Source organism: Danio rerio, chromosome 6 (genome assembly GCF_052040795.2).
Source record: "Danio rerio strain M-AB ecotype USA chromosome 6, GRCz13ab, whole genome shotgun sequence".
NCBI classification, from domain to species: Eukaryota; Metazoa; Chordata; class Actinopteri; order Cypriniformes; family Danionidae; genus Danio; species Danio rerio.
This window is the reverse complement of record NC_141026.1, coordinates 8,395,514-8,422,853: the sequence shown is the minus strand read 5'-3', so window position 1 is coordinate 8,422,853 and position 27,340 is coordinate 8,395,514. Positions and strand designations below refer to the sequence as shown.

Genomic DNA, 27,340 nt, shown 5'->3' with positions numbered 1-27,340 from the left:
AAGCTAAAATAAGGCAAGCATGGCAAAAAATAGGTCATGCCTGTTATTTCAAACACGAGATCCGTTATACGGGAGATGAATGCCCGGTAAACTGAAGCGAGACTCCTGGGCCGGGATAACGTTAGTCCTTCAAAAATTCATTCAATGATAACGCCCTCAAAAAACGCATTTCTAACGGTCACTCTCATAAATAACTTAAAATTGCCGACAGATATTTTACATTTGTAACGTTATATCGTTAATGGGACGAAGTGACTGTTAGCTAGGACACAATATTCTCCAGCACGAGCTGAAGTTTCTGAGGCCGCCAAGCGCGTGCTCAAACCGGGAGCTGCACGCGCCTCCTCCTCCTCAACATCATCACCATCTCCCGTTATATGGCCTGTGGCGAAGCGGACAAACGGTTTTATAAGTGTTTTAGCCAACATATGGAGCCCGTGACCACCCAACGGCTAACAACCGTACCATTTAGGACTGTATCCCTGTTTAAAACAGCCGCAATAACAAACTCGCTAGCGTGGGTTAGCGCGCGAGCTCTCCCGGTTGCTTGAAAAGTAATGCGAAAAATAATCCGTTACACTGCAACGGAGGAAAAAGCTGAGGCGAATTGAAAAGACGCATAAACTTACCACGGGCGGTCAGAGATGAGAGCTACGTGCACGAAGAGATGAATGAGTGGCTATCCAGCGCGTCCAGTTTTTATAATCCAGTTATTTTGAAAGTCGGCCAAATATTCCCTTGTTTCGCCCCTTTGCACTGATGCCACCGTCCGCAGCGCCGCCGCTTCTCCGAACTCCTCAACCGAACTCAGCATCGCATTCTGCTGCGCCCGCCCCTTCGGTCACACCCACTGAGATCCTGATGGAACGGGGATTGGATTGAAACGGGCCTTGACCACAAGCTATTGGTTTGTTACCATTACACCCCCAACAAAAAGTGATTGTTCACGCAAGCTTTCTTCTAGCGGGAGCAGAATCCATAGAAATACATTGGTTGCAAGGCCGCGAGGACAGGACGTTTTATAATAAAAAAAATATTATTATTATAAGTACAAGCATAAGAGCAGAAATGTCTTACAAATAGAAGTGTTTAAAAATAATATGCGAAATAACATAATACAAGTTGAAAACTTATTATAAAACCAAGTGATGTATCTAATCTCTAATGCCTATCTAAGATTGACGTTTACAATCTCACAAAGATTTAAGTTTCCTTGATTTTCTGATGATGCTGTTATTCTTTACAAATCGATTCTTTCAAAATTAACTTTATTCTATATAAATTTTTATCTGTTTCAGGTTACAAATGCTGACAAGTCTTATATTAATTATTATTATACATTATAACACAAATACAATAAGGTAAAATTAAACTTTTATCTACATTTACAGAACAGAGCACAAATAATAATCAAATCAATAAGATAATGCAAAAAAATTTTTTAACAGAATAGACACACAAACAAATAAACATTTAGGGCCTTCTATTAATTTCATTTTTTCATAATTTAGATTTTTACCAACTTTAAAGATTTACAGTATAACCAAAATTCCTTTTGGAAAACCAAAAACAGTGGTTTTGTTTAAAGGCACTTGCATTTATAAATATAATTTTTTAAAAAAATATTAATATTTTCCCTTAATAAGCCAAATAAATATACTTTTTTTGAAAATAGAGAGGACAACTTGAGAAACTTAACCACTCGAACGAATCAGACCAAGGTTCTGCTCTATATTTTACAGTCTATGGTTGTGCTACATAAAGTCAAAAAATAAAAGTTGTTTCAATGCTAACCTCACAGAATGTACAATTATTGTGATCAAAATTAAGTCTAAGAAACACAGAAGATGGGTAAATATCATAAAATATTTTAAAGTTTACATCTGGTCTAATATATAGGCTGTAAAATAAAGCTGCAGCAATATATTATGTAATGTTTCTCTTTTGTTCGAATTAATTCAGAGTCGAATTCATCAGTGATTCATTCAAAAGATCCGACTCTAAACCACGATTCGTGTAAAAACATGGTAAATGATGAAGGATTATATCCGTAATTTTACTCGTAACCTTAAACTGATAACAGTAATACCAGTAATTTTATGGAAAAGATTAAAACGCCACTTTGTGATTGATTAAATTAAGACATTTTAACTCTAAATTTAATTGACGTTTATTTTTGTATTGCAAAATGATCTAACATTATATAAATGTTATTAAATATAAATAATATAAAGGTTGGTTATAAAAAGTATTATAAATGTAAGAGATATTAATATTATTATACTTATTAGAAATGTTGTATTTTAAAGTAAATTAAAATTGAAACGTTTTCATTGAGAAACACTTCTGCTTTTATATTTTCCAGTGCTCTTAAATAGTTTTCAATAATTGTCTGTTTGTATTTATAAAACAATTTAAAATCTTTAACCAATGAACTGAATAAACTTCAACATGAGTTTGCTAGTCTGGGCCAAACAGCGCCACCTGTCAGCTTTAATCAGATCTACTTTAACACTAAGAAGATCTCTTTGCTGGACACTGAACCATATCGGTAGATATAGAATTATCTGCCTTGAATAGAATATAGTGACACAAACCCTCCAGCATGCTCCTGTCATTTCGTAAAAATGTGCAAAACGCTGAGTTCCCTGAAAATTGCTTTAAACATAAGGGATTATTATTATAAAAAAGAAACCATGCAGAGGTCCCGAGTGTGTACATTTCTTCAATTAATAATGACAATTTCAAAGAAATTATATTCAAAGTTATGTTTTATTTCATTAGTTGTAAAATAGTCCCATATGATGGTTTGTACTACAAAAACAAGATCGTGTCGATTCCAAACCTCCACTCTCCTCTCCCACACAAACCTTTACACTCTGTAAGCATGTCACAATAACCAACATTTCGGACGATCTACTGAGCCTCAACCAAACCTGCGAAAAAGTCAAATATTACAGAACCACTTCCCATCACCTCTTCTGGAATTGTTGCACTGACTGGATTGAACAATAATGCCTGAAAAGCTTTACAATCCAGTCCGAGCCTAGTTTTGATCTGAATATTCAGTCAAGCGGACACTCTATTGCTCAGTAAAAGTAAAGTGATAACGTGTTGGTCCTTGTCCAGAGGAAGTAATAACTCAGCTTCAGCGAGTTCAGATGTATTTTAGATCAGACCTTTAAAGCAAACCCATGATAAATCAGACTTTCTAATGCTAAGTTGAATTAATAATATGTCAGATTTGTTTGGAAAAACAGCCCTGCACCAACAAAATTATTCCACACTTTAAAAGATGAAGAACGGGATTAACAAGATATGAACAAATAATTCTCCAGTATTCAGGAGTCGTCTTCAGATGTACAAATGTAATGAGGAAATCTATATACTCAATTTGATTTCTAATGCCCCTGTAAGCTATTCTCGATCCTACTTCTCAGATAAAGAAGATTGTTTCATCTTTGAAACCCTGAGAAATAGCTGCAATTGAATTATCGGCCTCGAACCACTTAATCTAATCAAACGTAATGCGGTTTTAAGTTAACCTTAGGGCCAAACAAAGCATTTCAAACAGTCAACGGTTGTGAAAAACGCAACTCTACAAAAGAATTGCGCAGCTTTTTTAATAACATTTTGAAAAAGGCTTTGCGTTCCAGTTGAAATGCAAATCGAGTGCTTCAAAATGGCAAATAGATTCATTATGAAAATACAAATTCGTAGTGGAGTGGCGTTTCTCCGTAATGGGGGGAGGCAGACATGTTTAACACAGGTTTAAGAGTGGCTCGTGATCGAATGAGTGATGAGGGTAAAACGGAGAGAAATGTTGGGAGTTTTTGCTCGTCAGGGGTGGGGGTGGGGGTCTTGAGAGGCTTGAGTTGCCTCTATTTGGCTGCAACTTCATTCTCAGCTGGTTGGCCTGTTGCAGTCTCTGCAGTTTTGGAGGCCTGCAATCAAAAGCAATAGAAAAGTGAATACAGACTATGAACTGGTGGTGTTCAATTATGCAATAGTGCTGTCAGGATACTGGAATTCGGTACCAGTCGATACTGACATTTTTAAAACGTCCGTTTTCTGCTAACATGTGAGTGCTGTTGAGCATGTTCTTAAAGAGCCCCTATTATGGGTTTTCAAATTATGGGAGTTTTCCAGGATAAATAACAAAATGGGAGGGTGGCTGGAGATGGGCTGAAATACGGGACACTCCCGGGAAAAACAAGAGTGTTGGCAGGCATGCTCATACATACACTCAGCACTCTGACTACTTCAATATTGCTGATAAGACGTGGTGGGTATTTCACTCTGTCTCGCGCTGTCGACCAATCGCAACAGGCTGTCATTGGTCCAATCAGTGCAGATTAGCTTTTAAGGAGGGGTTTATGAACAAATGAGTCGCTGTACGATTCATATGGGAGTCACTAGGATAATTAGGTAAAAATAAATGCTTATTATAAGACCATGAAAGTGTTTTTTGACCTTGCATGCATATCAGCCTGTTGTTGGAGACCTTTAAAACCAAAATATGACCCCTTTTAATGTATAATAGGGGCTCTTTAAACAGCCATTGTGTTCATGTGCTCAACAGAAATGACTGTGATTGACCGAGAAGGTCATCAGTTCACTGAACTCACAGCCGTTTACTGAGTGTAAACACAGATACAGAAACACTGGAGCGTTTTAAAGACACGATTCGTCAGCGGATTGACCGTACCTCAGCTTATAGACAAAGCAGCTGATCGACGTGACTTTAAAGCGCTCCAGTGTCTCTGTATCTGTTGTTACACTCATTAAACAGTGGTGAGTTTGGTAAACTGATGACCTTCACGGCCAATCACAGACATTTCTGTTGAGCACGTGAACACAATGGCAAATCAGCGATGTTTTCAAACAGGTTCAAATGTTAGCAGGAAATGGACGTTTTTAAAATCTCAATATCGATTAGTACTGAATTCCAGTATAGAGACAACACTATAATGCAACCTAAACAAAACGCCATGACAGTATACACTTTAAATCTGCATATCTGTTTTCCTGTCTGCAGACTAACACTATGTTTCATGTTGAATAACAGAATTGGACAATCTTACATTGTGCAATGAATGGAACATTAGAATTTCTTTGTGTAGCGCAATAGTGGTGGTAATTCAGTTTTATTGCATCCAGTGGATCGTGGTATAAAAAGTTCAGTGTGTAAGTCAGTCCCTCCAGGATTTTGCAACTCCAATAGTTCTTGAGATAAAAAGAGATACATTTGACATGATTTTTGTGTGTTTTCACAGCAAAACACAATAATTGAAGCAAACAATGCCACAGGTTGATAAAACATCACAAAATCAGATTGAATTATATTTTTTAAATCCTGGAGAGATAGATAAATGCACACTACAACTACTATTCACTTTAATCACATACAAACAGTATACAGTTGAATTTAAAATGAGTCGCCCTCCTGTGAATTTGTTTTTCAAATATTTTACAAATGATGTTTGACAGAGCAAGGAATTTTTCACAGTATTTCCTATAATATTTTTTCATCTGGATAAAGTCTTGTTTGTTTTACTTCTGACTTTAACAGTATGTATGATAAATTATATGAAAAAAGGCCATCAAACCATGTTTTGTGTTTTAGGTCAGAAAAAGCCAGACATGCTCGACAACATGAAGCCTCACCTTCTTTTTCTTCTTCTTCTGTGCTTTACGACTTGCAGAACTCTGGATCAGAGACTGAAAATAAAGAAGTGGAAACATCATGGTAGGAAAAACTGTATTATTCATTCATTTTCCTTCAGCTTAGTCCCTTATTTATCAGGGGTTGCCACAGCGGAGTGAACCGCCAACTTATCCAGCTTACATTTTATGCAGCGGATGCCCTTCCATTCACAATCCAGTACCAGGAAACACCCATACACTCTCACATTCACATACACTACGGCAAGTTTAGTTCATTCAATTCACCTATATAGCGCATATCTTTGGACTGTGGGGGAAACCGGAGCACGCGAAGGAAACCCACGCCAACACTGGGAGAACATGCAAACTCCACACAGAAATGCCAACTGGTCCAGCTGGGACTCAAACCAGCGACCTTCTTGCTGTGAGGCAACAGTGCTAACTGCCGTTAACTGGCCGTGCCAGCCTAACTGTATTATTATTACTGCGAATGTAAACAGAATAAATGGGTCTTGTATACCTTCAGTTCAGGATCTTGAACGTCATGTTCAGACTTGTAGAGTTCTGCTTCAAGTGGTCCACTGGTGATTCTCAAAGGCCCATTGGCCATCAGTAGCACTGTAAACTTAAACTGAGCCACAAATTCACCTAAAGGAAGAGGTGGAAACAACGATTTACCAATTGTGGAAGTAAACAAAGAGGTCAAATGAAGAGAAACTACTAAATTGATATTAAGACTGACCTTCTTTCTCATTGAGCACACTGAAAGGCTGCAGGAGCTCGTGTTTGGCACACTCCACCACTCCAAGACGAGCTTTTCCTTCATCCTCAAACGCCCTGCAGGATACCAACACTCAATTACACTGACATCTCAATCAGCTGTCCATCACTACATCATTCTCTTAGAATTTCCATGACATGACAAACATCAGGGCTCGGTGTGAGCATTTCACTTGTGTTTGTGACTAAGAATAAATCTGTGAGCATACAAACAATCTTAAATTGTGAGATGACGGTATTAGTATTTCAAGAGTTCACACTTAGCTGATGATTGATTATAAGCAAGTTTGGCATGCTGTCCCGGGAGAGAGCCCTGGGCTCCCTCCTGATTGCAGGGTGAGAGGGGAGATTTGAGCTCGGCTAGATCTCGACAACTCCCCCCTTGATAAGAGCTGATGACTAAAATGAATGCTATGAAGAGATATGCTGCAGGATGAGAGTTTGACTATAGTGCTAAATTTACATTGATCAATTCACTTGTAGTGCATGTTTTTGGAATGTGTGAGGAAACCGGAGAACCCGAGGAAAACCCATGAGAGTACGGGAAGAACATGTAAACTATGCTTAGAAACGAAGAACATGTAAACTATGCACAGAAACGACCGCCGGTCTGTTGAAGGACTTGAACCAGTGACATTCTTGCTATGAGGCAACAGTGCTAACCACTGGGCCACCGTGCCGCCCTATGAAGGGAAAGGTGGAGAAGGGTGGAAGGGGGAATTCTTCAAATCGAAGATGGCTTTAGCGAGACACCCTGGCTCTTTATAGTGGGTTAGGACTGGCCTGATTGGTGGATCATACGTAGCTAATGCAGAACCAGCTGTGTTCAATCATAATCATGTGATCCTCTCAAAATTAGTTTATAAATAAACTTCACTTGGTATATTTTCATTGAAAAAACATTGGTATGTAACACTAACAATTAAAATATCAAGATCACATTGGCGCAATAGCCTGATTTGAAATCTTTTATTTAATGTTTGCCAATCTCAACTGAAACATGCAGAGGGCGGGACGGTGTAGCTCCTCCCTTTCTTAAAAAAAACAGCCAATAGTGTTATGTTATACCACCATTTTACTAGTGAGATCAGTTGAGCTCAAACGCATCATATGAAAAGTGTCTTAAAGGGGGTGGGGCATGTCAGATACTAGAGAGCATTTCATTGGTCACGATTTGATGAGAAACTGAAGTATGAGGTGATGAAAAAAAAAGCGTTGATCCATTTAGGCGAAGTGACAAACTGCAAGCTTTACATGTTTATATCATATTTGTATCTTCTAAACCTGAATTGTTTCACTGTTTTAGTGCGCACTAGCTTGTAAATATCCTAAAAACAATACTGATATAGACATCTAAAAAACTTTTTTATTTCATGGGACCTTTAAAGTAGACAACAAAAATGACATCCTCAGAGTCAAGCTTGCATCCATCATATCAAAGACTTCTCAAAGGTGTTCAGTGTCTTCTAGTCAAACTAAACATTCACAGACAAACAGACTATATAATTCTGCCTTTATATTAGCGACCTGATTTTAATGAAAGAACTGAAGAAAAGTGTCTCCAACCTGAGAGTGAAGGGCATGGCATCGAAGCGTCTCTCCACCTCACTGAAGAACATTCTAGAGGTCTTCATCTTCAGCCCATACTGCTTGCTGGGGTCTCTTTTGTAGATGGTTGTCCTCTGGCCTCCATCTCTAGCCTATGACAGAGAGCAGACAAGCTAAATATTCCAGTTGTTTTTATTGAACACAAATCACATCTATGAGATGACAACAATAAAGCTGAGAGAAGGCAGGATTATCCCTCACCTTCCCCTCTCCTGAGCTGATCAGCACATCTACAGCATACACTTCATGAACCTCAAACTCTGCCTTCTCATGGTCCTTCCTGTAACCAGACCAACAGAAGCCAGTCAATGCAAATTTGATGACAAATTATTTTTTGATTTTATTTGTTGACACATTAGCAACTTGACAAAATAAATTGCCAAAATAAATTGCCACATTAGTCTTGACAAAATAAATATAGGTAAAAGTATAATACATGATAATAACAACTTACAATGTACTTCATAATTGAAAAACAGTTATATATTTTACATTAAAAACCTTACATAGGATTATTTTCAGTCCAATATATTATAAATTACTTGGTTATTCCCAGTAACACATTTTTAAACACATCCAAATTGCTCTCAGTATAAAAATCTTGTCTAGTTGTCTTTAAAATCTGCTGACTAATACTGTTTTAGTACATGTGTTTGCAAGGCTGTTTTAGCTGATAGCTTGCTTCAATACAATCAAACCCCACATGGATTTTTTGTCCCGTAAAATAATCCACTAGACTAAAATCTTACTTCTAAAAAACAAAAATTTAAAGGGAATAAAATACTTTTTCCTGCCTTCAGATTATTCACATGGAGATATTGTATATAAACTAATAGCAGAAAAATATAAACCAAGCTCTGTGGTGGCATAAAAACCTGCAAATATAAAATAACTGTAAAAATAATAATACATTTTATTTAAATTGAAATGTTTGTCTTTTATACTTTTGTTGATCTGTAGGATTCTGGATGATGGTTTTCTCTCCATCAATCACATGTTGCTTTAGTTGATGGGACAGCATACCTATCCATGAACAGAAGAGAAACACTGAATAATGGCACACACAGAAAGTCAGGCATTCCTGTTGATTTCTGCAGGTACATCGAGTTCTTCACACCTTTCATCTTTTGTGTGATTATTTCACTCATAACTGAAACATGTTCTAATGTTAATATGTGTTCAATTAAAATGACCAGCAGGATCACAGGGTGATCAAGGAATCGGTCTCTTTCATACACTTTCAACCAACTTTTAGTTTTTTGAGGGGGCGTTTTTTGCAGGTATACATATTGGCTGCTACTGAACTTTCAATACAACATTGCAAAATAAATGTGTGCAGTTTACACATTAAGATGAAAGACAACAGTGAAATAACAACAGTTAATCTGCAATCAGAACAGAATGCTTTTTACATCTTTAAACCAAACTGCAAAATTGAAATCCACCAATTAACACTAACTGCAGTCTACTTGATCAGATTTTATTACCAAATGTAAGGAGGTCTTTAAAGTGCTCCATGTATTTGCAATAACCAAAGTTATGTGAATAAAAGCTAGATTTATTTCCTTAAAAGACTAAAATGCCCAACTGACAAGACTTACTTGTATGCAAGCATCATCTCTTTACAGGGTCGTACACATTTTTACTACTAAAATTCCATGACTTTTCCACAACTTGCAGGTACATTTTCATAACGTAATGTTTCTTGTAATGTCTACATATACATGATAAATAATTAGAAACACAACGACGTTCAGATTTATTACAGCACATCATAGAACACGCAACAATCTATTTTGTTAACATTTGTTTTTATATTGATTTTGATTATGCTTACGCAACACTAACAATGTGAGAGCAAGTTTTTGGCCAAGGAAAGAAGACAACTAACCTGTATTCAAGTTAGGGCTGCACAATGTATTGTTTCACCATTGATAATGCAATGTGAGCATGCACAATAGTCACATCGCAGGATATGCAATGTTGGGATTATAGTTTAATATGGAGTTAAATCCTAATGGAGTAAAAGTTTATCATCTGCATGCATATTTAAAGAGATAGTTCAGCCAGAAATTACATACCATTCTCATTACACCCATCACTTGTTTCAAACATTCATTTTTTTAAATGAACACAAAAACAATATAATTAATAACTCCTATAGTATTGAAACAAGTGTGAGTAAATATTTGAATCTTTAAGTAAACTGTCTCTTTAAGGCCTGTGACTGTGTGAACATTTCAATATTTCAAATTTTGAAACATCTGGCTACAAGAAATGTTTTGAAACTTTAATAAAGATTAAATAATGTACAAAGGAAGACTATGCAATGTTGATTATTCAATATCTGTAGTTGAATAGTAAATACCTGAAAACTAGAATTCACTTTGATCTTTACTATATTTTATTTATCTCTGCTTGTAATTTGTTTGTTGTGTATTATTCGAGATTCACTCCTCTACAAAATTCCCCCCCAATCAATCCAAATAAACTTGTTAAATCATCTGGTGAAATTGTATTCACATCGCTATATACATCACAGAAATACAAAATATCATAATGTCATATTTTTCCAATATCGTGCAGCCCTAATTCAAGTATACAGATATTTGTTAAACTAATTTCCATCACTTTTCCAAAACTTTGTGGGTTTTTCTGTTTTTCCAAAACTTTTCCAGGCCTGGAAAATGGCATGTCAAAATTCCAGGACTTTTGCAGGTTTTCCATGACTGTATGAACACTGTCTTTATAAACTTTAATTAAAAAAATACTCTGATTTCTGCAGGATAACATTTCTTAAACTGGTTCTTTAATGCAGTTATGTGATATCTATCAAGTTTTTTTGTTTCAAATCATTATATTAATTAATGTGTTTACTCATACAATCCACACCTTCAAACTGCTTTCTGGGTGGATAATCTTTAAATTTTGGTCAGGCTGTACCAAAAGAAACATCAGCCAAAACTCACCCTCAATTGGATTGCACTTGAATGAGTGGGCAATCTTGTTCCAGGCCTCGGTTACTTGAGTGTTCTTCAAGGTAAATTGGGCAGGCAGAAAAGACAAAAGACATTGCATGAGAAACAGACCATCACTTCATTAATATTAACATTAAGCTGTCTATTCTGCTCACTCACATTGAAGAGCTGACCGCCAACGTTGTCAAAGTTGCTAAAAAGCTTTACTGTTTGGTGCATTTTTTAATTATGGAGCCAAAAATGCGCAGTATAGCCGTAATAGTTTCATTTAATTGGCCTTTAGGTTGAATGTATGGGGACACCATGTTCATTTCTGATTCTAGCTTGAGGTAATGTACTAACCTGGTTGCCTGGTTTAACAAGACGCAGCGCTGCTTCTGCACATAGGTGTGCTGCTTTGATGACGTCAGCTTTCCTTCCTGTCACAGGTGCTTCCTGAAAGCAGGTGATAATGTACAATCAGTCACAAATAATATATTGAATAAACTGACATCACATTTAATTATTCAACTATTACACTATGCAGTTGAGGAAACAAGCTAGTATTAGAAAATTGTAGAATAACCATAAAAAATAAATAGTAAGGCCATGTTGGAGATCATTGACCATAACAGCGTAATTTACAGGCATGTGGGAAAAAACAGAAGACGAGTCAACATTTACCCATGGGAAAATCTGTAAAACACTGTAAAATTGTATTGTAATACTTGTAGAAAGGCAAATGTAAAAATAATAATATAAATAAACAGCACCGCATATTGTATTGTGATGTGATCGAATTAATGGAGACAAAGTATCGTCCAAAATCTATCATAGATAATACCATGAAGTTTGTTAGTTGGTTTAAAAGGATAGTTTACCCAAAAAATGAAAATTCTCACCATTTACTCACTCAAGCAGGTCTGAATGTTTATTAATTTTTTTTTTGTTGTTGTTGTTGAACACAACACACAATATTCTGAAGAATGATGAAGAAAAAAAAGCTAATGAGATCCATAGAAAAAAGTAAAAATACTAAAAAAAAAAAATCAATGGCTGTATTTTTCGACATATTTCTGTTTTTGTGCTTAACAAAATAAACAGGTCTGGAACAAGTGGAGGATGAGTAAATAATGACGGAATCATGGCAAGAAAATTGAGCTAAAACTAAAAATCTGACGTTTATAATAGACTTTTTCTAAAAACTCTAAAATAATATTAGGTTTCACTGTGTTTAGATTTCTACAAAAGTATTCACTGAGTAAAAAACTCTCTGGGTTAGGCACATGGTGTAAAAAAAGCAGGCTTGAGAGGGATTTGACAAAATAAAATGTTGCTTATATTATGTAAACAGAAGTAACAGCGAGAGAATAAATATTAAGGCAGACACACAAACCTTAGTAGCTCCAATAACAAAGCTATGGGCCACATTAGAGATGAAGCCGTCAACATGAACTCCTAAATCACTGTTGAAAGCAATGAGAGAAATTTAGGAGAGAATACAGAAAAATAAAAACATACAGCCAGGGGGAAAGTCAATGAAACTCCTATGTGAACTAACTCTGATGACTTTTACTTGGGAGAACTCTAGACATGTGAAAAGGGTCCATTGGAAAACATTGAGCATTTTGCTCTAAGAGGAATCACATTGAAAAAGAAAATTACATCTATAAAAACACATTCCATAATTATTATACCACAGAATCTACATTAAAACACTCACACCACTTATTAAATATGTACAGTTGAAATCAAAATTAGCCCTCCTGTGAAATTTTTATTCTTTTACAAATATTAAGTAGATTTTTAGATGTAATATTTTAATTAACTAATTTCTTTTGTCTTTGCCATGATGAGAGTACATAATATTTTACTATTTACTTTGCAAGACACTAGTATTTAGCTCAAATAGTAATTATTCTCCTATTGTAAAGTCATGCAGTGTGAAACCCCCTGTTGCCGATACATCTTTCAGTGTAAACACAGCATCAACGGAATGCTACCCCAAAAAGTCATGCAGTGGAAAATCGTGCAGACTGAACTCGACATTAACTAGATTATGTTAGTTAAGCAGGTAAGAACAATTAAGCAAGTTATTGAATAACACTGTGTGTAAAAGTGTAAAAATATTTCTAACTGTTCCGATTCCAGTAAAACTAAAAGAAATAAGACTTTTCCCAGAAGAAAAAATATTATAGGAAATACTGTGAAAAATTTCTTGCTCTGTCAAACATATTTGAAAAAGAATCAAAATTTTGATAGAGGGCTAATCCTTTAGATGTCATCTGTATGTCTAAAAAACAAACAGCTTCATGTGTGGAGGATCACAGAAAACAAGGGAACAAGCAGGAAGACAAGAAGGGGTAGAGACGGCACTGGGATGCATCACTGAGGGACAACTGCATACAAGATGGACTGAAGGACAGAGACTGAAGGAAAAGACACAGGGAGGTTAGACAGACGAGCTGGAGGAGTTTTGCCTACATTTTGACCAAATCTCCATCTTTCAGCATGTAGTCGGGGTCGCTCTTCAGGGGAGAGAAGTGGCAGACACAGTTATTGACTGACACACAGGTGGGGAACGCAATACCTGCAAGAAAGGACAACCACCAATCCTCAACAAAAAGACCTTCTGCATAATGTGTGAGGAGAGAGAGACGCTTCAAATAAAACCTGCACACCTATGAAGCCCACTCGCTCTCTTATGAACCACGAGAATTTAATGAGTACACCCCTCTCAGATCTCGCTTTGAAATTCAGATTTTCAACAGGATGCTTTACAATAATATGTGTATATACAACATTAGATTAATCACTGTCAAAACATATAACTTAAAAATAGTACACCTAAATGAATCTGTTAGAGTAAAATATTTTTGTTAATTAAATAAAAAGAAAAAAGATTTTTTTTTAAATCAAGAGAAACATTAAAAAACAGATTAAAAATGTTGTTGAAATTAAGGCTGCAACTAACGATTATTTTGACGATATATAAGCTGCGTGATTATTTCTTTCGTGATTAATTGAATAAAAACTAAATGTCTTTTTTTATTTGACAATTTGCTTCTTATAAATCCATAAAACAGTAAATCAGGGTAGTATTTATGTATAAAAGTAAGTAAAAAAATGCAAAAGCCACATTGTTAATGGAGTTTAATTATATTTAATTTTGACATTTAAAACCTTTAATGAGAAACTAAGTTTGGGGGAAACGAAAAAGAAATCTATAAAAAAGCAAAACAGGTGCTGTACTCCTACTATATTCACATTAGAAAATTAAAATAAACACACTGACAAAATATTAAGCAGCACAATGTGTTCACATATAAAAATGATAAATAATAATAATAATAATAAATATATATTTATTTTTGAGATAGAAATCAGAAGAGCAGGCATACTCCACTGCTCAGTGCAAAATGGAACGTTATTAGAATTCGCTGCAAACCACAACATTGACTAATTGTCACACATGCTGATTTTTAATATGTGGTGTCTCACTCTATTCGCAGCGCTTAATTTTAGTTAAAGTAGCGTCATTTAATGAATCATCACTATGTTATACTCACGAGTAGCAACTGAACTGATCTAATTTAATAGATCATTAATTTAACTAATCTAACTTCAACTATACCACTTTGACACGATGATGACGACTATGGTAAGCTACTTTCCGTCCATGAAAGCTGTCTTGAATAGCGGGCATGTTACAGTCTTCTTAGATGCATTTAATATAACATTCTCCCCTGCCTTGGAGGACTGGGGGGGCATGTTCGTCAATATCCTGCTCAGTTATGTGAGCAGCCAAATTAATCGATAACGCCATTCGTTGACAACAAATTTCAGTTTCGATAATTATCGATAAGTTTTTTGCACCCAAAGGTAAAATTTTGGAGTTTAAATCATTCATTCATTCATTTTCTTTTTAAGTTAGTCCATTTATTAATCAGAGGTCAACTTATGCAGCATATGTTTTTCGCAGCGCATGCCCTTTCAGCTGCAACTCATCATTGGGAAACATCCATACGCTCTCATTTACACACATACAATACGGACAATTTTAGCTTACTCAATTCACCTATAGCACATGTCTTTGGACTTGCGGGGGAAACCGGAGCACCCTAAGGAAACCCACATGAACACAAGGAGAACATGCAAACTCGCACAGAAACGCCAACTGACTCAGCCGAGGCTCAAACCAGCAACCTTCTTGCTGTGAAGCGATCATGCTAACCACTACGCCATTTAGGAGTTTGTAATTCTTTTTTCGTAACACTTCATTGTAAATTGAAATGTATTATCTTTCTATTACTAATAATGTTTGGGGAACAAACGCAAATCGAAATGCATCACATAAACGCTCATTTACAGTGTAAAATGATAGACATTAAGCACAAACCTGACTGAACCCGTCAGGACTCATCAAGTCTCATTGGGTTTGAGCAAAGATCTCCAGCTCTAGCCTGTTGTGCACTGTGTTTCTGAAGCCACCGATGGTTGGGGCCCCTCAATGCTGCTTGCAGCTTTAATTAAAATTTTGTAGTTTGTACCCATTTGTTTTTCTCATTTAAAATTTAAATGTAAAATCTTGTATTTCCAATGATGTTCAGTGGACCAAACTGGAAAATTGATGAATATAACCTTTTAATCAAGCTGCGTTGTTTAAATGCAGGGCAGCACAGTGGCGTAGTGGGTAGCACGTTCGCCTCACAGCAAGAAGGTCGCTGGTTTGAGCCTCAGCTAAGTCAGTTGGCGTTTCTCTGTGGAGTTTGCATGTTCTCTCTGTGTTCGCGTAGGTTTCCCCCACAAGTCCAAAGACGTGATAAAAGTGAATTGGGTAAACTAAATTGTCCGTAGTGAATGAGTATGTGTGGATGTTTCCCACTGATGGGTTGCAGCTGGAAGGGCATCCACTGTGTAAAACATATGCTGGATTAGTTGGCGATTCATTCTGCTGTGGCGACCCTACATTAATAAAGGGACTAAGCCGAAAAGAATATGAATGAATGAATGTTTAAATGCACCAAACTATATAGACCAGGGGTGACCAACCCTGTTCCTAGAGATCGACCTTCCTGCAGATTTCAGTTGCAACCCATATTAAACACACCTCCCTGTAATTATCAAGTGCTGTTCAGGTCCTAATTAATTGATTCAGGTGTGTTTGATCAGGGTTTGAGCTGAACACTATAGGAAGATCGATCTCCAGGAACAGGGTTGAGCACCCCTGATATATGCCCCTTTCACACATACACATACACATTACCGGCAATTTTCCGGAAAGGTTGTATGTGTGAACAGGCCCTTTTTGAAAATACCGGTAAATTCAGTCTGGCTATTTTCCGGAAAGAGAAGTTGTAACATTACCGGTAATTTGCCGGAATGCTGCGATGTATGAATGCAGAAGGAAGATTGCCGGAAAGAGCGCGCGTGCACATGTCTAGAACGTGCTGACGTAAGACGTCTACTTTAGCCAATCAGAACAGTCAGACGCATTTACGTCCGCGCGGTTTATGAGAATAAAAGCCTTTAAATATTTTTCCAGACACATTTAGCTGCTAGATGTTAGTCAGATAACATTTTTATGTTCCTTCTTAATGCCAACTGTGTAAATAATTATCGATAAAATGTTTATGATAATCCGTTGTTTGCTTACCTTCAAGCTTTGCGTGTGCCCTTGAGCGCCCATAGCGCCAGCACACACACATATCATGAACATCTCGACATGCGAAAGTGTTTCTCTATGTTTTCATTGGAGTTGTACTCAATACTGATCCATCCGAAGAGTTTTAAATGTAGTCAAATGTTTACAAACACAAGCGCAGCCGTTTAAAGCTCATTTCTGGTTAATGATGTCAGAATTTACCGGCATTTTGCGATGGATGTGTGAATGCTGTTTTCCGGAAAAATTCCGTAACGTCCTCGCCTGTGTGAACAGCGCTTTTTTGAATTTACCGGTAAAGTCGGAAATTTTCAGGATATTTATCGGTATCCCTGTGTGAAGGGGCTATAGACTATATTCACTGAGAACTGGACTAATATATATCAGTATTCAACAATAGGGACTGCTCGATTGCCAGTGTGAGAGACGCTTGAGACAGTAGACAGGATCATTCCTGCCCCAATTGGGGCCGCGTTTTGTTAAATAATTTTAAACTGCAATAAAATACACCCATCTTCCTTACTGCTCTTTTTGGTTTGCTAACACAAGATTTTGCTCACTATACATTTATTAAAACTTTTAAATTTTATTTAAATACATTATTTGAATAATTATTAACATTTAAATAATTATAGACATTAGTTTTGACACAGTGTTTAAAATATGTGGCTTAAAATTGCTATAAAATTTTATTTTTTCTTTGGTGGGGCCAGTGAAAATTTTGGCAGGGCAAGTTAAAAATCTGAACCATTGGCCTGATCGAACCAGTAGAAAAAAAATCCTTAGCGTTGCACCCTGTATAGATAGCTTTTTAATAGGGGTGTACTCATTCATGCTGTGCGCTGTATATTTAGGTCTCACCTTTCTTCATGTCCTTTTCCCGTTTAAAGATCTTCCCAGTCTCTGCCATGATGAAAGCGTCTCCTTTCTGGCAGAGGCTGAGAACTGATACTCCTGGTTTGGCTGCCTCGATGACCGCCCTCAACGCCTCTACAGACACAACACAATGCATTCAAGTATAATATACAAGTGTAATGGTGCAATTTCAAAGTCCAACCTTTCGTTTTTACTGTTTAGTGAAGTAATGTATGTAATGTGTATTTATATAGCGCATTTATCGTGTATGGTCATACATCCAAAGCGCTTCACAATCATGAAGGGGGGGGGGGGGGGGGTCTCTCCACACCAACACCAGTGTGCAGCATCCATTTGGATGATGCGACCCGCAGCCACAGGACACAGACGGCAGTGCGTTCACCACACACCAGCTATAGGGGGAGCGGAGAGACAGTGATAGAGCCAATTTTGTGGATAGGGATGATTGCGAGGCTATGATTGGTAAGGGATGATCTAGGGAATTTGGCCAGGACACCAGGGTTACACCTCCACTCTTTACGAGAGCTGCCATAGGATTTTTAATTTTTAAAGTGGTCTTTAATGAACATAAAAGAGCACATGTCACTCCGCTACTCATCCGTTTGCACTAGCTGCCAGTTGTTGCTCGCATCAAATTCAAAGCTCTGATATTTGCTTACAAAGCGATTTCTGGCCCTTCTTATCTGCTCTCACTTCTGCAGATCTATGTGCCCTCCAGAAACTTGCGTTCTGTGAATGAACGTCGCCTCGTGGTTCCATCCCAAAAAGGGAAGAAATCACTTTCCCGAATGCTCGCGTTCAATCTGCCCAGTTGGTGGAATGAACTCCCTAACTGCATCAGAACGGCAGAGTCACTCGCTGTTTTCAAGAAACGACTAAAAACTCAACTATTTAGTCTCCACTTCACTTCCTAATCTGCAATTGCCTCGCTGGATTTACCACTAACTGTACTAAAATAAATAAATAAATAAATAAATTTACTAATACTTTCCTTCTTAGACTTTACAGACCTGAAACTTGCCTACAGCACTTATTCATTGTTGCTCTTAGTTGTGTAAATTGCTTCGGATAAAAGCGTCTGCTAAATGACTAAATGTAAATGTAATGACCACAGAGAGTCAAGACCCCAATGTCTCATCCAAAAGACAGCACTCACTGACAGTTTAGTGTCCCCTTCACTATACTAGGGCATTAGGACTGGCATAGCCCGCATGTTGAGCACCCCCTGTTGGCCTCTCTAACACGACTTAAAACAGCCACCTAGTTTTTCCCATGCGGTCTCCCATCCAGGTACTGACCAGGCTCAGCCCTGCTTAGCTTCAGAGAGTAAACAGTCTTGGGCTGCAGGGTGATATGGGCTGCAGGGTGATATGGCTGTGAAGTGTGAAGCATAGCTCAACAAGAAGCAAGCACATGCTGATATTCTATAACTCAATATATAGTGATAATGAACATGCACTATAATGATGTCATGAGCACTTCAAGATACAGTGAATTATTATTTATTAAGCTTTTAGAGTGCCTTCAATGAAGGTTCAGATTGTGATATTGCCAGTGCTTTCGGCAGCAACAAATGCTTGAAGACTTAATAGATGTGAATTTATTATTAATAGGTGATGTTCCTTTCTTAGTTAATGCCTAATGAAGTATTAAAACTAATTGTAAACATCTCAATAAATGGAGATATTTTTATAAGTTTGGTTTGGATTTACTTTACTACTATTTTTATCTAACTATAATATGGTTATTTCTCCTGATTCTAATGCATTATTAGACATTTACTAATGAGGCTTTATTGCAAGGTTTTAAAAATAAGTGATTAGGGTCCTGAAAATATTTAAGTACTAACATCACAAGATTAGAAATCTATTTAACAAGTGCTAACTAATACAAGCAAAATATCAATAACAAATTCTGAGACTAATGTGGCAGAACTATTAGTCCTTGTCGAGCCAATAATGGAGCTCAACCATTCAAGTTCACAGTGTAAATAGGCACAATGAGCCAGTCACTGACACCAGCTGCTCGGTACAGATAGTCAAAAACCCGTCAGCATCTCCAGAATTGTCACTGCTGACACAGGACTGCTGTTCTGCCCCAGTAAGCCAGCAGTGGATATCACTAGTCGAGCTAGTAACACACGCCTTTGAGGACTAACACACACCAGTTGGCAACGAGAGAGCCACAAGTGTCCCCTGACATGCACTGAGGGCTAATGCTAGCTAGCATTAGCTCCAGAATGACTACCTCCATAATGTAGGACTGCACTAAAGTGTAATGTTATGTGCTTTACAGACACGCGCCGGAGGAACAGCCGTGCATTTAAAAGAGGTTTAATGCAGCTGTGTGTTGCGTAAGGTCACAGCTCCGGAACAGATAGATATCTGTCGACCCACGCTGCACATCTCGTCCCAACACATGGCATGCATGAGAAGCGGCGTGGAGGCCCGTGTGTCAGCCACTCAACACCTCAAAACGTCAAACTCACGGTTGGCAATGTCACCGCCCATCTTGTACTTGGTCACGACCAAGTCCTCGGCGATGGTCTGCTCTTGCTGCTCGTCGTCGGACATCGTTGCACCGGCTCTGGAAGAGGCTCTCTGTGAGTCTGTACGGTGAACGGACAGCAGTAATCAGTCACGCTACCACCAGGCGGCTCACCGAACGTGCCGCTCCGCCCACGACCTCCACGCATTGCGTGACCACGCCCACTACGCAGCCGCGTCAGAGGTGTCGTCATATTCTATGGCGCCAAAACCGACAGGCATTTGGATACTTTCCAGAAAAGTATTTTTCCCCTTTTTTATTAATTATTTAATTTTTGGTCCAATACGCTTCTACAGTAAGATTAAGCTTTATGTAACCACTGCTACACCTTTTCAGGCATTTTGATTGAACATTCACAAGCAGTACTGACAGAAAAAAAAAATAAATAAAAATAAATAAATAGAACGATAAAATTAATAAATTAATTAATTAATAATACATTTATTAAATTAATAAATATTAAATAAGATAATTATTTAAAAAACTAACTATTAATAAGCAATCAGTAAGAAAAATAGCACAATTTGTATAGTTTATCTATGTTAAAAGTTTACCAAGATAAACATTGTTTGAGAATGTGCCTCACGAGGGAAGTTTGGTTTTCAGTTTTTGAAGTATTTGCATGCTCTATTGCTCTATTGACATGCTGCAAAGCATTTGCACGCTGGTAACATGTTTTAGCAGATTGCTAACATTTCACTAGCATATTTTAACATGGCAATTGCATTTTAGCACATTGCTAACATATTACTAGTATCTTTTGGCATAATTGCTTGTTTTATATTATTGCTAACATGTTTTTTTTAAACTTTATTATGATTTAACACTAAAATGTCCTACTTTAAAGCTTTGCTGGCGATATGGATTGATTATAGAAATATTAATGTCATTAATTAAAATACATATAAATATAATAAAATAAATAGCCATCGACCAAAAAATATAAAAACTAAATAATAACTAATTTAATATAGGCAATCATCTCACAGCAAGAAGGTTGCTGGTTTGAGCCCCAGCCAGGTCAGTTGGCATTTCTGTGTGGAGTTTGCATGTTCTCCCTGCGTTGGAGCGGGTTTCCTCCAGGTGCTCCAGTTTCCCCTACAAGACATGTGGTATATGTGAATTGAATAAACTAAATTGTCCGTAGTGTATGTGTGTGTACGGATGTTTCCCTGTGATGGGTTGCAGCTGGAAGGGCAATCGCTTAGTAAAACATATAATGGATAAGTTGGCGGTTCATTCCGCTGTGGCGACCCCAGATTAATAAAGGGACTAAGCCGAAAAGAATTTGAAGGAATAATGTGTTGTGACACTACCAAATGAAATAAATAAAATAGGGGGTGATGCAGTGGAGCAGTAGGTAGTGCTGTCGCCTCACAGCAAGAAGGTAGCTGGTTCAAGCCTTGGCTGTGTCAGTTGGCATTTCTGTGTGGAGTTTGCATGTGGAGTTTCCCTGCGTTGGAGCGGGTTTCCTCCTGGTGCTCCGGTTTCCCCCACAGTCCAAAGACATGTGCTACAGGTGAATTGGGTAAGCTAAATTGTCCTTAGTGCATGAGTGTGAATGAGTGTGTGTGGATGCTTCCCAGGGATGGTTTGCAGCTGAAAGGGCATTCGCTGCATAAAAAATGTGCTGGATAAAATGGCAGTTCAGACCCCGGATTAATAAAGGTACTAAGCTCAAAAGAAAATGAATAAATGACAGACATAAAATAGGGTGTATGTCTGAAAGTGAAGGTTTCAAATGTTGATTCATATTTATATACAAACCTTTTATTAAAAGTGTAAGATACAAGTAGTTAACAAACAGTGAATAAAAAAATCTATTACAAAGTTTAGAAAATACTTTAGTCTGATATGTGTGTGTACAAAACTATAGTTCTGTTGTAAAAGCTTGTTTACTGGCCATTCCATTTGAAACGTTACACAAGTACTTCATTAGGGTTTGTTCAGAAGGCACGGACAACACCTCTCAAAGCAAAAAGTCAACCCAAATTCAACAAATATGCTGTTCAACTAGCATCATCAAATGATAACCGTATAAATTCCACATGTATATACAACAGATTTGACACTTTTCAAACATTACATTGTTTTTAAAGAACAGATGCACAGTGATTTAGCATATAGAGTAGCATTAACAGCTGTTGGCTGAATAGGGCACTTCATAAACACACTAAAAACATATTTAGCACAACACTCACTTTTAAATCCACAAACACATGGCTTGATGAGTTACACAAACTTGGCACTGACAGAACATTGACAGCCACCGCACACGTACCGTACACACACACACACACGCATTCATTCATATGTAAATATCAGTGCATTCAACGTGTAGCTATGCATCTGGTCATTCTAGTACCTCCACCACCACACACACACACATATATATACAAGAACAAAGCTGCTATGCTATTTCAACTAGCGCTGTTTAACAATAACCGTGACTAATCAAGTACAAAATAAAAGTTGTATGTACATAATAAGTGTGTGTGTATTGTGTATATTTATTATGCATATGATCACCAGTAGTGTTGCTCTTGCAGATTGCTGGAAAACACTCACATTCATCTGCACTACAAATCCCATCATGCGCTTCACTCACACACCTGGCCTTGATTGCAAACACACACAGTTAAAGCTGTTCAGGACTAATTAGATGCACCATAAACACAGCACACACACATTGTTGCTGAGTCTCACCAAGAGTACTAAGGGTGGAAGGAGGAAACTCAATGAAGTCTCTGAACCAGTTACTGGTTTAACCAAGAGTGATTGTCTGTGGGTATGTAGGTCAATCAGGAATCAGGAGTGTCTGGTCCATTTGAAAGATAGAAGGCTGTAATGCACTATTATGCCGGGGTTACGCTGCACTTCTCTCCCTATAGACTTCCATTCCATAAGCACGCTAATGTGACAGACTGGAAATGCAAGCTCGTGCGACAAGTTTTGCAGTTGGCTGATTTAGAAAGTTCAACCTTGGTGAACTCTGACCTGCAATATCGCATCATGTGGTTGTGTGAGACCAATCAAAGATCAAAACATGACCTCTCTGTACAGAAATTTAAAATATGGACCAATCGTTCACTTTTTTAAATGTCTAATCCTCTTCTTTAATCCCGCCCCTTTTCGCAGTGCCGTATGACAGAACTTTGCATGTTCAAACTCTAGCGTGACCGCGGCATCAGTCATAAAACTAGAAGAACAACGTTGCTGTTTTGTTTATGTTTAGAGCATCACGCAAGCGCTATCCTCGTCTTGCCTTCCATTGTTTTGATCTTTGCCTTGTTTTACGATTTAACTTGATTCTTTGCTGTCTGTACTTAACATTCGCCCTGCTTTTGACTACAATTCAGGATTTCCTGCAAGTTCCTGTTTCCCCAAGTCTTGATTGTTGCCTGCCTGACTATGCTTGTTAATAAACCGCACGTGGATCCTCGCCTCTGTTGTCTCAAACACTTACGTGACAATACAAATGTACTCATATGCATGTGTATATACTAATTTTCATATATTCTAGCATGATATATAATTTTGGGTTATAATAATCTAAATATAAACAAACATTTTCTATACATGTAGATACGCATAGATGTATTTATATATTCATAATAATCACACTTGCAAATTTAGCTTTGTATGCGATAAGTCACGATTACTCGTTTAAAGTCTGCGCGTACCGGAAGTTGATGTACTTTCAACTTAAAAGGACTATTGAAAAGGGGGCGGGGCTTACATTTTGCGCATCATTCCCTTATATAAATTGCAAATGGGGCATGGTTAAAAATAATGTGTGAGTGGTTGACCTGACGTCAACAGAAGCACCATCACTCCAAATGCATTGGATTAACGCTATCTCACGCCAATTCATAACTTATTGATTTAGCGGCTAATTTGTATAAAATCGTTTTTCATACAATTGAGTACGATTTGCTGATCCCCCAATGATGGTTGGGTTTAGGGGTGGGCTTCTTTTTAAAATCGTACATTTTCATAAGACTGAACTTGTACGAATTAGCTACTAAACTGACACAACGTAAAATAGTTACGTTTCCTCGTGAGATCAGGTTGGAATAACAATATGCGCTAGCAAAATAAACATTGTCCATTTTGATTTCACACTGTTGATTTTAACAGCACTACTAACCTTTTAATGCCCCATTATTTTACAACAACAATACAATTTACATCAAAATACATCGCATCAGTTTTTTTCCCCTGGACTCATAGCAGTATGAAGTGCATTTCTGAAAACCATCCAGAACATTTGATCATTTGCATGAAGTTCCTTCAAGCTGTTTCCGTTTCTACGTGCGGACAGCTTTAGTTTTATGAAATGATCTGCTGTGCCAATAATCAGGGTTATCAAAAGCATTATGATTGGTCCCAGCGTGCACCTGTACATACGGTCCCGGGCTACGAGGTCCTCCAGACCAATCTTCATCCCTTTCCTCATCTTCTCCATCCAGATTCTGATATTCAGCTCCCGAAGCTCCGCCTGCAGCCAGTGAGTCCATATCCTCATATTCATACGCTTCTCCTCCACCGCCCTGCACTCTGAGCGAGTTTCTCAACCGGGGCTGATGGTTGCTGTACTGATAATCTTCATCTTCATCATCATCTTCTGGAGATCTTCTGAGAGGAGGATTGGAAACGGGTCTCGGGAGGTGAAGTTTGAGCAGCATGTTTGCTGCTGGTCCTCCTGCACCACGGATGTCCATGTACTCGTACTCCACCTCCAGATCCCCATCTGTGTATTCTGCTTCACTGGAGAGGAAATCTCCATCGCTGTGACTCCTCTGGTCAGTTGAGGATTGAGAGAGTCCTCCGCTGCTTTCCGAGCCCTCGATCGATGACCTCTTACTAGGTCTGCTGGGTTTGTGGTTGCTGTACATCCCGCCAGGGTTAAAGGAGGCGCTGCGGTTTCGTGGCGCTCGTTGATTGTACTCTTTTAGCTGTCCTGGTATGTGGCTGAGAGAGAGCGTCTGGTTGTTCATGTACTCGTATTCTTCACCAGCACCTCTGTTGGCTTCCAGAAAGTCTCCAGAATGACCTCTCGAGAGTCTCTTTTGAGAAAGCGTTGAACGTGATGATGTGAACAGAAGAGTTTCTAAAGAAAACCATAAAAGGAAAAATGTTCATGTAGGTATTTATAAGTATGGAAGCTTATTTACGGGTAATTCTTCAACTACGGGCACTTTTATGTCCTTTGATCATATTTCCAAAAATATATATAATTTTGTTCAAAATTCCTCTTTCTTTGTTAAACTAACAATAAAGCCTGTTTTTAAAAAATTTACCAGCTTTCTATTATATATTTTTCATATTATTTAACCTCCTTTTACGTGTCAAAATCAGTTTTCATTGTTGTCCACTTACAGATCTTAAAACTAGACAATTAGTTTAAACTTATGAGGCTATGATAGTACATTTTTCAAGTTTTTTTACTCAACTTCACAAGGCTAAAAGTGCCCGTAGTTGAAGAATGGCCCTTATGCATGAGTTAAAGCTGTTGTTTTTTTTCTAAAGGTGTGATGGTGTTACTGGGACAAATATTGCAGGCAAAGTTGTTGTCAATGGGATTATGATGTATGAAGTCATGTTAAAGGGTTAGTTCACCAAAATTCTGTCGTTAATTACTCATCCTCAACTCATTTCAAACCTCTGAGACCTTCGTTCATATTCAGAAGACACATTTAAATATTTTAGATGTGATTATTATGAGAGCTCTCTCATCCTCCATAGACAGCAATGGTCCAGAGACATTCAAAGTCCAGAAAATGAACTAAAAACATTGTAAAATCATTCCCCGTGAAATCAGTGATTTAACTGCAATCAGATGAAGATCCAAAAAAACTTTTGTGCACCATAAATCAGTAAAATTGTTTACTATGGCCAGTTATATCAGGATACATCAACCTCTAAAGGACACTTCACAGTGAAAAAAATCAGGGCTGCCATTTTGAAGTGTCATTTCATACCAAAGTGCTCGAAACTGGCCACTTCAAAGGGCATTTTGGAATGAAGGATTTTGCAATAATAATAATAATAATAATAATTAATAATTACTTACATTTATATAGAGCATTTCTGGACACTCAAAGTGCTTTACACATAGGGGGAATCTCCTCATCCACCAAAAGTGTGCAGCATCCACTTGGATGACACGACGGCAGCTATTTTGCGGCAGACCGCACATCACACACCAGCTCATTGGTGGAGAGTAATGAAGCCAATTATGATATGGATATGGTAAGGAGGCCATGATGGACAGAGGCCAGTGGGCAGATTTGGCTAGCATGCCAGGGTGAAACCCCTGCTCTTTTTCAAAGGACATCCTGGAATTTTTAACGACCACAGAGAGTCAGGACCTCGGTTTAACGTCTCATCCAAAAAGACAGCGCTCACTGAGCAGTATAATGTCCCCTTCACTATACTGGGGCATTAGAACCCACGTATACCGCCCCATGCTGGCCTCACTAACACCACTTTCAACAGCAACCTAGCTTTCCCATGTGGTCTCCATCCCAGTACTGACCAGGCGCAGCCCTGCTTAGCTTCAGTGAGTGACCATGTGAGAGTTGCAGAGAGCTAGCTGCGACGAGCTAGCTGCCATGATCCTTTGAGCAGGGGAATTGTTTGGTATCATAGACTGCACTCAGTTTGGAAGGGCTCATCCCTATCTGTTCAGAGAGACCTTCCGAAGGGGTTAGGGCATAGTGATGTACCCTTCTGAATGGAACTAATGAACCTATGATCTATTGTCATTAGAGTCAGCAGCACAACATGCAAGCATTGTATTGCCCATAGTAAACATGCACCCTGACCGGCACGGATGAGAACAATTCAATTCAATTCAATTCAGCTTTATTTGTATATTATCTTTTACAATGTAGATTGTGTCAAAGCAGCTTCACATAAATGGTCATAGTAACTAGAACAGTGTGGTTCAGGTTTTAGTGTTTAAGTTCAGTTCAGTTCAGTTTAGCTCAGTTCAGTTTGATTTAATCATTACTGAGAGTTCAAACACTAAAGAGCACAGGCAAACAAGTCGTTTTTACAGTTTATTGGCACACAAAAGTGTTCTTGGATCTTCATATGATTACAGTTGAACCACTGAAGTCACATGAAATGTTTTGACAATGTTGTTTCTTTTTTTTTTCATGAGACTTTAAATGTCTCAAGACCATTGCGATCTATGAAGGATGAGAGAGCTCTTGGATTTTCTCTCAAATTTCTT

At 37.8% G+C, this 27,340-nt stretch overlaps 3 protein-coding genes and 1 long non-coding RNA gene across 21 annotated transcripts in view; 1 reads left to right on the top strand and 3 right to left on the bottom strand.

Annotated features, from left to right (window-relative positions):
• The window catches only part of myh10 (myosin, heavy chain 10, non-muscle), a 121,150-nt gene extending 120,360 nt beyond the window's left edge, over positions 1-790 (bottom strand). For all 12 annotated transcript variants that reach the window (XR_015493171.1, XR_015493174.1, XR_015493169.1 and 9 more), the window contains exon 1: positions 630-790. The gene's annotated coding sequence lies outside the window, so the exon portion shown is untranslated. The remainder of the gene's footprint in view (positions 1-629) is intronic.
• On the top strand, positions 67-6,482 carry LOC141386179 (uncharacterized). Its single transcript, XR_015493199.1, has 2 exons — positions 67-907; positions 5,627-6,482. It is a non-coding gene; the product is annotated as an uncharacterized LOC141386179 (long non-coding RNA).
• pa2g4a (proliferation-associated 2G4, a) lies at positions 2,754-20,212 on the bottom strand. 4 transcript variants are annotated; one of them, XR_015492545.1, is made up of 13 exons: positions 20,039-20,212; positions 17,536-17,664; positions 13,497-13,602; positions 12,409-12,478; positions 11,376-11,468; positions 11,025-11,088; positions 9,000-9,078; positions 8,257-8,335; positions 7,939-8,147; positions 6,410-6,556; positions 6,188-6,315; positions 5,668-5,721; positions 2,754-3,944 (listed from the first exon to the last, which is right to left on the bottom strand). XR_015492545.1 is itself a non-coding variant. In XM_087255124.1 (13 exons), exons 7-13 carry the CDS (start codon positions 9,074-9,076, stop codon positions 3,882-3,884), a joined length of 630 nt encoding a protein of 209 aa, XP_087111250.1. In that variant the 5' UTR covers positions 9,077-10,261; positions 10,674-11,088; positions 11,376-11,468; positions 12,409-12,478; positions 13,497-13,602; positions 17,536-17,664; positions 20,039-20,212; the 3' UTR covers positions 2,754-3,881. The 4 variants fall into 4 exon arrangements, 2 of the variants coding, with proteins under 2 accessions (XP_087111250.1, NP_001002070.1); XR_015492544.1 differs by having other exon boundaries at positions 2,754-4,664; positions 4,780-5,721; positions 6,410-6,504; positions 8,014-8,147; XM_087255124.1 differs by having other exon boundaries at positions 6,410-6,504; positions 8,014-8,147; positions 9,000-10,261; positions 10,674-11,088.
• A 1,633-nt stretch (positions 20,213-21,845) lies between these two features.
• The window catches only part of erbb3a (erb-b2 receptor tyrosine kinase 3a), a 65,986-nt gene continuing 60,491 nt past the window's right edge, over positions 21,846-27,340 (bottom strand). For 3 of the 4 annotated variants that reach the window (XM_087255191.1, XM_087255189.1, XM_087255190.1), the window contains one exon: positions 21,846-25,210. In XM_087255191.1, coding sequence (XP_087111317.1) covers positions 24,408-25,210 — 803 coding nt within the window. In that variant the 3' untranslated portion in view covers positions 21,846-24,407. 4 annotated transcript variants of the gene reach the window in all.